At 39.2% G+C, this 13,977-nt stretch overlaps 2 protein-coding genes and 1 long non-coding RNA gene across 14 annotated transcripts in view; 1 reads left to right on the top strand and 2 right to left on the bottom strand.

The window, feature by feature from the left end:
- The window catches only part of LOC133643013 (serine/threonine-protein kinase/endoribonuclease IRE1-like), a 73,277-nt gene extending 71,811 nt beyond the window's left edge, over positions 1-1,466 (bottom strand). Inside the window, exon 1 of the mRNA XM_062037428.1 lies at positions 1,218-1,466. Coding sequence (XP_061893412.1) covers positions 1,218-1,289 — 72 coding nt within the window. The 5' untranslated portion in view covers positions 1,290-1,466. The remainder of the gene's footprint in view (positions 1-1,217) is intronic.
- Positions 1,467-1,550: 84 nt separating this feature from the next.
- Positions 1,551-3,428, top strand: LOC133642394 (uncharacterized). 2 transcript variants are annotated; one of them, XR_009824504.1, is made up of 8 exons: positions 1,551-1,801; positions 1,882-1,951; positions 2,120-2,207; positions 2,378-2,465; positions 2,629-2,716; positions 2,881-2,968; positions 3,122-3,202; positions 3,313-3,428. It is a non-coding gene; the product is annotated as an uncharacterized LOC133642394 (long non-coding RNA). The 2 variants fall into 2 exon arrangements; XR_009824505.1 differs by lacking the exon at positions 2,378-2,465.
- A 1,438-nt stretch (positions 3,429-4,866) lies between these two features.
- The window catches only part of LOC133642383 (testis-expressed protein 2-like), a 76,472-nt gene continuing 67,361 nt past the window's right edge, over positions 4,867-13,977 (bottom strand). For 2 of the 11 annotated variants that reach the window (XR_009824501.1, XR_009824502.1), the window contains 5 exons: positions 10,456-10,668; positions 8,434-8,554; positions 5,386-5,565; positions 4,995-5,025; positions 4,887-4,950 (listed from right to left, as the gene is read on the bottom strand). Coding sequence is in view for 8 of the 11 variants with exons in the window: in XM_062036541.1 (XP_061892525.1) it covers positions 4,899-4,922; positions 5,440-5,565; positions 8,434-8,554; positions 10,456-10,668 (484 nt within the window). In the remaining 3 variants the exon portion in view is untranslated. The other 9 variants (XM_062036539.1, XM_062036537.1, XM_062036538.1 and 6 more) reach the window with 9 other exon arrangements.

Here is a 13,977-nt window from a genome sequence, read left to right as displayed (position 1 = left end):
CTATTTACTGTTTTAATTGGTTTTACCTAGAGATGTCCGATAAATGCTTCAAAATGTAATATCAGAAATTATCGGTATTGTTTTTTTTATTATCGGTATTGTTTATTTTTTATTAAATCAACATAAAAAACACAAGATACATTTACAATTAGTACACCAACCCAAAAAACCTCCCTCCCCCATTCACACAAAAGGGTTGGTTCTTTCTGTTATTAATATTCTGCTTCCTACATTATATATCAATATATATCAATACAGTCTGCAAGGGATACAGTCCGTAAGCACACATGATTGTGCGTGCTGCTGCTCCACTAATAGTACTAACCTTTAACAGTTAATTTTACTCATTTTCATTAATTACTAGTTTCTGTTTTACTTTCTTTTTTATTCAAGAAAATGTTTTTAACTTATTTATCTTTTTATTTTTTTATTTTAAAAAGGACCTTATCTTCACCATACCTGGTTGTCCAAATTAGGCATAATAATGTGTTAATTCCACGACTGTATATATCGATATCGGTTGATATCGGTATCTGTAATTAAGAGTTGGACAATATCGGAATATCGGCAAAAAGCCATTATTGGACATCCCTAGTTTTACCCTTTAAATTCATTTTTAATCATTTCTTTTATATTGTTTTTCATATGTATTTATTTTTAATATTTGGAATATTGTTTTTAATATTGTTGTGCAGCACTTTGGAAACATTTTGTTGTTTAAATGTGCTACATAAATAAAGTGGATTGGATTGGGTTTCACTATGTAAAAGCACTTTGAGTCACTGGAGAAAAGCGCTATATAAATGTAATTCACTTCACTTCAATACAATTGCTGTGGTATGAAAAGGGATTAAATAAGCTCTGCTTCTTCCTACTCCTTTTCGGACGTGCTGCAATGAAACAACTGGGAATTGTGTGATGCATCACGTTGTCTCGTATGCGTGTTCGGAACAAACTGAAACTGACAATAACCTGATTACTTTTGAAGACGATAAAAAAATTTAAAATGTTTTTTACTGATCCAGAAAACTTTTATATAAAGCGCGAAAGTGCGAAAACGAGCTATAGCGATAGCCTGCTGTCGCGATGCCACTCGGTATACGTTGTGGCGCTCATAGCCGACATTTACGTGAATGCTTATTTCTTTAGTGACGAGAGAAAGTTGTAAAAAAAATAAAAGTGTGAAATAAGATAGTAGTGAATTAGCCATCTTTTACCTTTTGTGGAAGAGCGGCGTAGTACAGCAACATGCAGCACAGCAGGGCCCGGCTGCTCACTCGCCAGTCCATCGCTTCGGGTCTAAAACCAAAAGTACCACAGCTGGTTTTGGTGCCTTTGTTCACTCCATAGATTTAACGTCAAATGTCGGGAGATGTTTTGTTTTTTAACCGAGCTTTAAGAGGCATTGTGGGCCATAAACTGCGAGTTAGCTCTTCGCTTCCTGACATGAAACCAGCGGGGGCGGGACTTCTGCATAGGGGGGCGGGACTTCTGCATAGGAGGGCAGTGCGGAGGGCGACGTCAGCCAATAGGAGAAGAGAGCACGCACACCGGAAGTGGTGTAAAGTATATCCTGAATCAGTTCGGGCCTGGGCGTCAAAGATGGAGGAGCACGCTGGTTACACGAAGCTGCGTGCAAAACTATGGCCCTTAAATGTATATTATACTTCTTTTCTAGTGCTATTAGTGACATAACAAACTGCTTTTATTTTATTTATTTAATTTCTCTGAATCAGCGCTCATGTGTCGCCGGTTGCGTCATCAGCAAGACTTGGCTGCGTCGCTGGAAAAAACGCCTAAAGTAAGAAATTGTTTTAAATCTAAACAAAAAAAATGTGTATCGTTAAACGTTTATCGTTGTTTGGTTTTTGTTTCGTTTAGGAATTAATGTCAAAGCGCCAGCCACGTGGCCACGTGGCCCACACGTGTGAAGGCCTGCCAGCATTAAAGTGTAAGTATATTTTCAAAATAAAACAGGATGTTCTAGTAAATGATGATACCGTGCGTTAGACTTCTGATGTCTAATGAAGTTAATTTAAAAATCTGATTCAAACCAATAAAAACGTATGGCTATGTATTATACGTGTTTTACTAATGTGTGTGTGTTTATTTATTTTAGGAATGAACATCAAAATAGTTTGGTCAGCCACGGTCATAAGTCGTGGACTATTATTGTGAAGGCCTACCAGCATGAGGCTTCATTAAGTGTAAGTATATTTTAAAAATAAAACAGCATATTCTACTAAATGATGATACCGTGCGTTAGACTTCTGATGTGTAATGAAGTTAATTTCCAAATCTGATTCAACCCATCAAAAACCTACGGCTGTATATTGTACATTTTTTACTAATGTGTGTTTATATGTATTTATTTTAGGAATGACTGTCAAACTTGATTGGTCAGCCACTGTCATAAGTCGTGGACTATTATTGTGAAGGCCTGCCAGCATGAGGCTTCATTAAGTGTAAGTATATTTTCAAAATAAAACAGCATATTCTACTAAATGATGATACCGTGCGTTAGACTTCTGATGCGTAATGAAGTTAATTTCCAAATCTGATTCAACCCATCAAAAACCTACGGCTGTATATTGTACATTTTTTACTGTGTGTGTTTATATATTTTAGGAATGAATATCAAACTAGATTGGTCAGCCACTGTCATAAGTCATGGACTATTATTGTGAAGGCCTGCCAGCATGAGGCTTCACTAAGTGTAAGTATATTTTCAAAATAAAACCGCATACTCTAGTAAATGATGATACCGTGCGTTAGACTTCTGATGTGTAATGAAGTTAATTTCCAAATCTGATTCAACCCATCAAAAACCTATGGCTATGTATTATACATGTTTTACTAATGTGTGTTTATTTATTTTAGGAATGAATGTCAAATGAGTTTGGCCAGCCACGGTCCTAAGTCGTGGACTATTATTGTGAAGGCCTGCCAGTACGAGGCTTCTAATAGTGTATGTATATTTTCTAAATAGTGCATTGATTGTAAATTATATTATTGGGTTAGACTCTGATGTGTAATGAAGTCAACTTCAAAAACTCATTCAACCCATCAAAAACATATGTTATGTGTTTTACTCATTTACATATACACATGTTTGTTTTAGGAATGAACGTCAAACTAGTTTGGTCAGCCACTGTCGTGGACTATTATTGTGAAGGCCTGCCAACATGATGCTTTATCAAGTGTAAGTATGTTTTTTATAATATAAATTGTTAGACTCAGTGTAATGATGTCTAAAACAAGACTATACTTGATATATTTTCTATTAATAGTTTGCTTTTTATTTCTTTTCAGATGCCACTTCAGGATCGCTTGAAGAATGCTGCTTAACCCCAACAAGGAATCAATAAAGTATCTATCAAGCAATGAAACACTTGTCTAGTTGTGTAATTGTGAGCATGAAATGCGGTCAAATAAATTCAAATGTTTTTTTTTTTTGTCGTGCATCTCATTCAGCACCATACTTAAAAACCTGCGTGAGCATTTGTTGTCACTCAGATAAAGAATGGTGCCAGAAAAAAAAAAAGTCTTGTTATAACTGGAGTTTCTTGGCACTTCTCCCAAGTTTCTCTTTTAAAGCATGACACAATCAAAAGTATTGAAGAGCAACTGATGCCACTCATGGATATTTTACTCATATCACAAAACAAAAAGGTCCATCAGCGAAATATACTACTTTTATTGACCCACCAATCACTGAACACCACAATGATTTCCATCACAGTGCAGGTAAACTTGACATTGATGGTTGTGAAGGGAATGTTTGCTTGTGATAAAGGCACTTTCTGCCTTGCACACAAAACAAAAGCAATGAATTCGCTGTTTTTTCCCCCACTAATTTGTTTTACAGTACAGAAATATCAGCAGAAAAAGAAGCATTGACATTGAAACCGTATGGCTAAAATCCAGTAAAAGCCACGTTTGTGTAAATAAATGTCAGCGTTGCTAAGCAGATCGAACAGCGCCCTCTGGTGGGCCACAGCAGGCATGGCACCAAATGCTTTTGGCAATAGCAACACAATTGAGACTAGGATGGAAATAAAACAATACATTCATCATACATTGTCATGGTTAAACAGCTTTTTTTTGTTGCTTTAAATCCAAGTTTTTAGGCGTTACGTAAGCCTCCAGTTCGTGACATGCTGACTTTTTGCAGCCACGCTTGCATAAAAGTGCCAGGCACAGGCAACGAGTGTAATGACGTCATGAAGGTATTTTTTTCTGAACATTCCGACTGACACGTTTTTTTTTTTAGCGAAAGGTCACAAAAATATACACTGTACAAGTCCAACATGTTTGGTGCAGCTGTACATCACAGGTTGGATGGTTCCTAGTCCAGTTGGAATGGCTTGTTTTGTCAAAAAGGGCCGCCACAGCAAATAGTCTAATATGGCCTAATATGGTCATGTGGGACGAGGAAGCTTCCGGTTGCCCAGGCGCGGTTTTGACGTGAAATATTGCCATGGCGAGAGGACGAGACGGTCCAGCCTGTCTGTCACATGTAGGGGACCCCGGAGTCACATGTAGGGGGCCCCAAAGTCACATGTAGGGGGCCCCAAAGTCACATGTAGGGGACCCCAGAGTCACATGTAGGGGGCCCCAAAGTCACATGTAGGGGACCCCAGAGTCACATGTAGGGGACCCCAGGGTCACATGTAGGGGGTTCCAGGGTCACATGTAGGGACCTCAGAGTCACATGTAGGGGGTTCCAGGGTCACATGTAGGGGGTTCTAGGGTCACATGTAGGAGGCCCCAGGGTCACATGTAGGGGGTTCCAGGGTCACATGTAGGGGACCCCAGGGTCACATGTACATGTAGGAGGCCCCAGGGTCACATGTACATGTAGGAGGCCCCAGGGTCACATGTAGGGGGTTCCAGGGTCACATGTAGGGGACCCCAGAGTCACATATGTAGGGGACTCCAGGGTCACATGTAGGGGACCCCGGGGTCACATATGTAGGGGACCCCAGGGTCACATGTAGGGGACCCCAGGGTCACATGTAGGGGGTTCCAGGGTCACATGTAGGGGGTTCCAGGGTCACATGTAGGGGGTTCCAGGGTCACATATGTAGGGGACTCCAGGGTCACATGTAGGGGACCCCAGGGTCACATATGTAGGGGACCCCAGGGTCACATATGTAGGGGACCCCAGGGTCACATATGTAGGGGACTCCAGGGTCACATGTAGGGGACCCCAGGGTCACATGTAGGGGACCCCAGAGTCACATGTAGGGGACCCCAGAGTCACATGTAGGAGGTTCCAGGGTCACATGTAGGAGGTTCCAGGGTCACATGTAGGAGGTTCCAGGGTCACATGTAGGGGACCCCAGAGTCACATGTAGGGGACCCCAGAGTCACATGTAGGAGGTTCCAGGGTCACATGTAGGGGAACCAGAGTCACATGTAGGGGACCCCAGAGTCCTCCGCCTCGGGGCCCTTCAAGGCATCGTCTGAGTAGGCAATCGAGCTGGCATTTGAACGCGTGTCCATGGCAGAGTGCATTATGGGTAGCCACACGTCATCCATGTTTGGCATGACAAATATTTTCTGTTGGGAGGACAAACATTGTAGTAAAAAACGTGGAGGCTGTACAATAGTTACATTATTATTTTAGGTTAGTACAATTTATATATGTATACTGTAATATTCCGCACACAGTAAAATTTAAGCATGCGGGGGCCATTTTGATATTTTTCATTTTAAAACCATAACAAAATATATGTATTTTTTTTTGTTTAACCTTTATGGCTCCCGGGAACCATAAAGGGTCTCAGTCATTAAAATGTTAAAAATAAGTCAAATTATTGTTATATTTTTTTAATTTAACGCTTACAGTAAATCTCTATATCAACTTCAGGTTGATAAAAAGTAAAAAAAACAAAAAACAAAAAAGGTTTTATGCCTTTTCTGTCAAAGACAACTTTGTTTTTTATAGTAAAACTGGAAATATGCAGTATTTAGTCATTATAGTTCTAAAAGATCAATAATGCAGGACACCATTGATTTGAATTCTTTAATATTTTTGAGAAATCAGTGAAAATAATAAAATCCCACAAAATATATTTGGGATCCAAAAGGTCCCCCACTCATAGTGATACATTTTTATTAGTTTTTTTAAAAAACTTTCAACACTTAAGTTACGAGATCAATTTCAGATATATCTGTCCATTTTACGTTGGAACTATTATTTTGTTTGTTTTTATACTCTTTTGTCCTAAGAAAACTTTGGTGTTTTTATATGGCAACCACACAATATATGCCATATGTTTTCCACATAAAACATTTTTGAAGTAATTGGAGCCATGAATAGGTCAATAATTCATTATAACATAGATTTTTTTGTCTTTTTTTTTTTGAGCAATGGCAAAAAAAATAAAGAAAAAAAAACAGCTTGCATGGCAGCTTTGTGTCAACATTGCAACTTTTTCTTGTTAGATTTCACCTCATTCCACTTTTTTTAAATGTTTATTTTTTATTTTTGCAATACTTTCAATTTTGCAATTTTTGCAGAATGTGTGGCGGGCCGGTAAACAATTAGCTGCGGGCCGCACTTTGGACACCCCTGTTTTAAACTATTGTAGTGGCATTCTGTACAAAAAGTGCACTTGAATTTAGTGTTGTTTTGATATGTCATCTTAGTGCCATCATGCACAAAAGTGCACTAATAGCTTGTTTTAAAATGTCTGACAATCTTGCACTTTCTGTTTTGAAATGACCCGAATGTTTGTGCCACTGCTTAATAACTGTTTAATAAATACACTTTTAGTTGTGGTTTCCCTCTCTGCATGAAAGTTTAAAGGCCTAACTGAAATGAATTTTTTTTATTTAAACGGGGATAGCAGATCCATTCTATGTGTCATACTTGATCATTTTGCGATATTGCCATATTTTTGCTGAAAGGATTTAGTATAGAACAACGTCGATAAAGTTCGCAACTTTTGGTCTCTGATAAAAAAAAGCCTTGCCCCTACCGGAAGTAGCGTGACGTAGTCAGTTGTTCACTCCCTCATATTTTCCTATTGTTTTCAACGCAGCTAGAGCGATTCGGACCGAGAAAGCGACGATTACCCCATTAATTTGAGCGAGGATGAAAGATTCGTGGATGAGGAACGTTAGAGTGAAGGACTAGAATGCAGTGAAAGACATAATTTTTTTCGCTCTGACCGTAACTTAGGTACAAGCTGGCTCATTGGATTCCACACTCTCTCCTTTTTCTATTGTGGATCACGGATTTGTATTTTAAACCACCTCGGATACTATATCCTCTTGAAAATGAGAGTCGAGAACGCGAAATGGACATTCACCATGACTTTTATCTCCACGACAATACATCGGCGAAGCTCTTTAGCTACGGAGCTAACGTGATAGCATCTGTCTCAAATGCAGATAGAAACAAAATAAATAAATCCCTGACTGGAAGGATAGACAGAAGATCGACAATACTATTAAACCATGGACATGTAACTACACGGTTAATAGATCTCAACCTGGCAAAGCTTAACAATGCTGTTGCTAATGACGCTAAGGCTGACTTAGCAACCGGACCTCACAGAGCTATGATAAAAACATTAGCGCTCCACCTACGCCAGCCAGCTCTCATCTGCTCATCAACACCCGTGCTCACCCGCGTTCCAGCGATCGACGGCGCGACGAAGGACTTCACCTGATAATCCGTGCGGTGGGCGGCTAGCATCGGCTAGCGCGTCTGCTATCCAAGTGAGTAGTCCTTGTTGTGTTGCTGCAGCCAGCCGCTAATACACCGATACCACCTACAACGTTCTTCTTTGCAGCCTCCATTGTTCATTAAACAAATTGCAAAAGATTCACCAACACAGATGTCCAGAATACTGTGGAATTATGAAATGAAAACAGAGCTTTTTGTATTGTATTCAATGGGGAAGGCATACTTCTGTTCCCCGGGCTACGTCACGCGCATACGTCATCCTCCGAAGGCTTTTTCAACCGGAAGTGTGGCGGGAAATTTAAAATGTCACTTTATAAGTTAACCTGGCCGTATTGGCATGTGTTGCAATGTTAAGATTTCATCATTGGTATATAAACTATCAGACTGCGTGGTCGCTAGTAGTGGCTTTCAGTAGGCCTTTAAAAGTAGCATATATTAATGCAGTATGAAGAAGAATGTTTTAATGTAGACACATAGAATCATCATACTGCTGTGATTATATGCATCAAGTGTTCATTCAAGGCTAAGGCAAAATATCCACATATACAGGGTATATGGTGTATCGTGACATGGACTAATAATATCGACATATTAATAAAAGGCCATATCGCCCAGTCATACTTGAACGGATTGCACGGTCATCTCGTCATTTAAAACATTTAATTTGAAGACTTCCAAGTGGATAAACTTCCTTACCAGCGTGAATATGACACATTAATTTCTAAAATTACCTGAAACTCCTGCTCCAGTTTCTTCTCGATCCATTCCGTTACGTGAACCAGAGTGACCTCCCGCTCCCCGAGTTTAGGCCGGGCTTTCAGTTCCAGGTGAGGTGGGCTGCGGAAGCCATACCTGAGCGTGCAAAGAAAACAGGACTGGGAATGTTAACTGTTGGGACTGTTTTCATGCATTAACCTTCTTTTGTTGCACACAAAAGACACCTCGTGTGGTGTTCGGGTCTGTGGGACCCGTTTTCATTTTTTATTAAAAGAAAAATGATACAATTAATTAATTTTTCAAACAGACTCACTGACTTCGGCTCATTTTCTGTGAAGAACATATCAGAATACCGTAATTTCCGGACTATAAGCCGCACCTGACTATAAGCCGCACCAGCCAAATTTAGGGGAAAATACAGATTGCTCCATATATAAGCCGCACCCGACTATAAGCCGCAGGGTTTTGATGTGTAATTAGCGTAGTATATAGGGGTTCCTGCTACCACGGAGGGGATTGTCGGGACAGAGATGACTGTTTGGGAACGCAAAGCGTCCCATTTATTAACAATAAATCTTTCAATCATTCAATCAAACTTTCACATCTTTGACATGGCGAACAGCATTCGTGCAGAGTACAAATAATACAACGGTGCAAAGTAATACAAAGTGCTCGCCTGTACGTTATCAAAATAACCAGCCTACCGGTATATGAAAAGTCAGTCTTTAATCATTGTGTCATCGTCTTCCTCCTGCCGTAAATAAGCCGCACACTTGTATAAGCCGCAGGGACCAGAACGAGGGGAAAAAGTAGCGGCTTATAGTTCGGAAATTACGGTACATATTTAATGACCACACACCATACTTTATTTTAACAAAAAATACAATTTAGTCCTTAAATAAAATAGTGAACATACTAGACAACTTGTCTTTTAGTAGTAAGTAAACAAACAAAGACTCCTAATTAGTCGTATGCAGTAACATATTGTGTCATTTATACACCTATTATTTTGTACACATTATAGAGGACAAGCAGTAAAAAAATATTATTAATTTACTTGTTCATTTACTGTTAATATCTGCTTGCTTTCTCTTTTAACATGTTCTATCTACACTTCTGTTAAAATGTATTAATCACTTATTATTCTCTTGTTTGGATACTTTACATTAGTTTTGGATGATACCACACATTTGGGTATCGATCCGATACCAAGTAGTTACAGGATCATACATTGGTCATATTCAAAGTCCTCATGAGTCCAGGGACATATTTCCTTATTTCATAAACATAATATACATTAAAAAAAAACAAAAAAAGATTTTGTGACAATAAAAAATATTGATGTAATCATAGTAGTATCGACTAGATACGCTCTTGTACTTGGTATCATTACAGTGGATGTCAGGTGTAGATCCACCCATGGCATTTGTTTACATTCTGACGCCGGTGAGCTACGGTGTGTAGTGAAGCATGTTTAGCTATTCCTCATCCTGCAGTGATAATGATACTTGTAAGAAACTTACTTTATTTGTCGCCATGTCTTAAAGCAGCTCTTCCTGAGGGTGTTTCAGTGTTATAACTTCACCTTTATCTTTACTTTTTGAGCCAAAATGCGTCCGTTCTCCCTTTTCTGTCTACACACTGTCTGCTTGTAAGTACTCTGTGTGTGCGCGCTGCTGAACATGCTCCTCTTCTCGTAAAACCAGCAATGTCATGACGTGACTACAACGAGGGGGTGGACGACCGGTACTTTTCAGAGGTGGTATAGTACCGAATATGATTCATTAGTACCGTGGTACTATACCAGTACCGGTATACCGTACAACCCTAGAAGAAAGTTATATTATGAGAAGAAAAAAAAGCTGAAATAATTAAATGGGAGCAAAGTTTTTTTTTATAAGAATGCAATTTGCATATTGCCAGGAAAAATGTTTGCATGAGAATGAAGTTTACTTGCAATATTCCTGCAAGTCTCTACTTACCCAGCAGAGGGCGCACCTTCCAAAGCAGGACAATCTCCCAGGCAACAAACCTACCATATCCTGTCAGTAGGGGGCGGTGGGACGTTGACAGCCAGGGTCCCCCGACACTCCTGCACCTCCACAGTCAGCAGCAATGGCGTGTTGGACATCTCCTCCATCTTCTTCCTGATGAACTCCGTCTCTGTGGCTTTCTGGAAGTACTTGGACTTGGCGATCTTGTCCACGAAGCGCATGATCTTGCTGGGTCTGTGGCCTCCAGAGTAGCTGCTGCACATAAAGAAGCGAGCAGTGAGTCAGGGTCATGATTTATTAATGCCAGCATGTCCTTTTACTAAGACCCCTGGAGTCAAAGGGAGTGGCATTAAATCAGCAGGGAACTAAAGACCAGAACATTCTGTTTTAAATTAGGCTGTCAAACAACAAGTTAATTTATTATTAATGACAAAATAAAATGTCCATAATCATCTACGAACCCAAAGACAAGATATTTCATGTTCACACTGAGAAACTTTGTCGATTTTTGCCAATAATCATTAACTTAGAATTTAATGGCAGCAACACATTGCAAAAAATGCTCTTTTTACCACTGTGTTACATGGCCTTTCCTTTTAACAGTACTCAGTAAAGGTTTGGGAACTGAGGAGACACATTTTTGAAGCTTTCCCATTGTTGCTTGATGTACAGCTTAAGTTGTTCAACAGTCCGGGGGTCTCCCTTGTGCTATTTTAGGCTTCATAATGCACCACACATGTTCAAAGGACTACAGGCAGGCCAGTCTAGTACCCGCACTCTTTTACTATGAAGCCACGTTGATGTAACACGTGGCTTGGCATTGTCTTGCTGAAATAAGCAGGGGCGTCCATGGTAACGTTGCTTGGATGGCAACATATGTTGCTCCAAAAACTGTATGTACCTTTCAGCATTAATGGCGCCTTCACAGATGTGTAAGTTACCCATGTCTTGGCCACTAATACACCCCCATACCATCACACATGCTGCCTTTTACACTTTGCGCCTAGAACAATCCGGATGGTTCTTTTTCTCTTCTCTGAGAACACGACGTCCACAGTTTCCAAAAACAATTTGAAATGTGGACTCGTCAGACCACAGAACGCTTTGCATCAGTCCATCTTAGATGAGCTCGGGCCCAGCGAAGCCGGCGGCGTTTCTGGGTGTTGTTGATAAATGGCTTTGGCTTTGCATAGTAGAGTTTTAACTCGCACTTACAGATGTAGCGACCAACTGTACTTACTGACAGTGGTTTTCTGAAGTGTTCCTGAGCCCATGTGGTGATATCCTTTACACACTGATTGTGCCGCCCTTGATATGTAAAAATATCTTGGCTTTACCCTAACACCTTTTCTTGATCAAACACTCTGAAAAAACGTCTTCTTGTCCACAGGTTTATTGACCCTAAAAAGGGTAAAACTGAAAACATACAAGCAGAAGGATGCTTAAATTACAGACATGCATACACAGCCAATTACACACACACAAGCCCACTACAATAAAACATGCATTATGCTGTGTATGGGTGAGGGCGGACCTACGTCACTTCCGCCTACCAATCCCCTAGCAACCGGGAATTCGTTGAAAACAAACCAGCTCACAGCGAACACGGCATTGACAGAAAAAGCATTTAACAAGCGTTGTGGCTTGGAAGTCGGCGTTAAATCCTTCATTTACGCATTTTTACTTATTCGCATATCGTGTGAAAAAACGAAAATGTATTATTTGCGTCAGACTCGTCCCAGTGAACTTTAAAGCTTCTCAGGCTTAGCTTAGCTTGCTAGTTAGTTTAGCCTGCGCGCTACTAAGAAAGAGACGCGGAAGTTATCAACAACAAGAACAAGTGTTTGTGTATAAAATATTGAGAGATTTGAGGGCTACATGTATTGTTTAAGTACAACTGTTCTTCGCCAGGTGTTCTTTGGCCGCCCTGGCGTACGTTTTCCCGGTGGTGTCCATCTTAACGCTGCCTTTGGTATCCTCTCGTTGTCCGGTTTTCGAAAATAGCTAGCTAGGTTATAGACAATATAGTACAGGGGTCACCAACCTTTTTGAAAGCAAGAGCTACTTCTTGGGTAGTGATTAATGCGAAGGGCTACCAGTTTGATACACACTTAAAAAAAAATTGCCAGAAATAGCCAATTTGCTCAATTTACCTTTAACTCTACGTTATTATTAATAATTAATGACATTTACACTTAATTGAACGGTTTAAAAGAGGAGAAAACACGAAAAAAATGACAATTAAATTTTGAAACATAGTTTATCTTCAATTTCGACTCTTTAAAATTCAAAATTCAACCGAAAAAAAGAAGAGAAAAACTAGCTAATTCGAATCTTTTTGAAAAAATTAAAAAAATAATTTATGGAACATCATTAGTAATTTTTCCTGATTAAGATTAATTTTAGAATTTTGATGACATGTTTTAAATAGGTTAAAATCCAATCTGCACTTTGTTAGAATATATAACAAATTGGACCAAGCTATATTTCTAACAAAGACAAATCATTATTTCTTCTAGATTTTCCAGAACAAAAATTTAAAAAAAAACATTCAAAATACTTTGAAATAAGATTTAAATTTGATTCTACAGATTTTCTAGATTTGCCGGAATAATTTTTTTGAATTTTAATCATAATAAGTTTGAAGAAATATTTCACAAATATTCTTCGTCGAAAAAACAGAAGCTAAAATGAAGAATTAAATTAAAATGTATTTAATATTCTTTACAATAAAAAAAAACAAAAATACTTGAACATTGATTTAAATTGTCAGGAAACAAGAGGAAGTAATTTAAAAGGTATATGTGTTTAAAAATCCTAAAATCATTTTTAAGGTTGTATTTTTTCTCTAAAATTGTCTATCTGAAAGTTATAAGAAGCAAAGTAAAAAAATTAATGAATTTATTTTAACAAGTGAAGACCAAGTCTATAAAATATTTTCTTGGATTTTCAAATTCTATTTGAGTTTTGTCTCTCTTAGAATTAAAAATGTCGGCCAAAGCGAGACCAGCTTGCTAGTAAATAAATACAATTTAAAAAATAGAGGCAGCTCACTGGTAAGTGCTGCTATTTGAGCTATTTTTAGAACAGGCCAGCGGGCTACTCATCTGGTCCTTACGGGCTACCTGGTGCCCGCGGGCACCACGTTGGTGACCCCTGATATAGTATATACCGCATGTTATTTTTGTACAACAACAACTTCAGCTGTCGAACGTTATAAGGTACAAATACAACAAGTACAACATTAGCACGGACGGTATAGCCAAGTTGTGGTTAAGAAGGTGGATTTTTGTTCCTTATATTTACCAGAATCGAAGTGATCCGAACACACGACCCGGGACTTTGGGGGACTCCAGTGAGAACCGTCCTCGTTTTCCCGGTGTAAAGCTGCGAGCCATTTGTCTCGTCTCTGTGGGCTTTTATCGCGCTTTGGTAGAACAAAATACAACCTTTGTTTTCCCTGTTTCCAGTTGTGGTTAGCACAACCAAAAACAACACCGTTTTTCGGCATTTTGGAGGCAGAATGACGGGTTTAACCAGCGTAGGTCGACAGGTTAAAGAGTA

This window comes from Entelurus aequoreus, linkage group LG25, assembly GCF_033978785.1.
Source record: "Entelurus aequoreus isolate RoL-2023_Sb linkage group LG25, RoL_Eaeq_v1.1, whole genome shotgun sequence".
Classification (NCBI taxonomy): Eukaryota; Metazoa; Chordata; class Actinopteri; order Syngnathiformes; family Syngnathidae; genus Entelurus; species Entelurus aequoreus.
The sequence above is the reverse complement of the archived record's forward strand: the minus strand, read 5'-3'. Positions and strand labels throughout refer to the sequence as shown.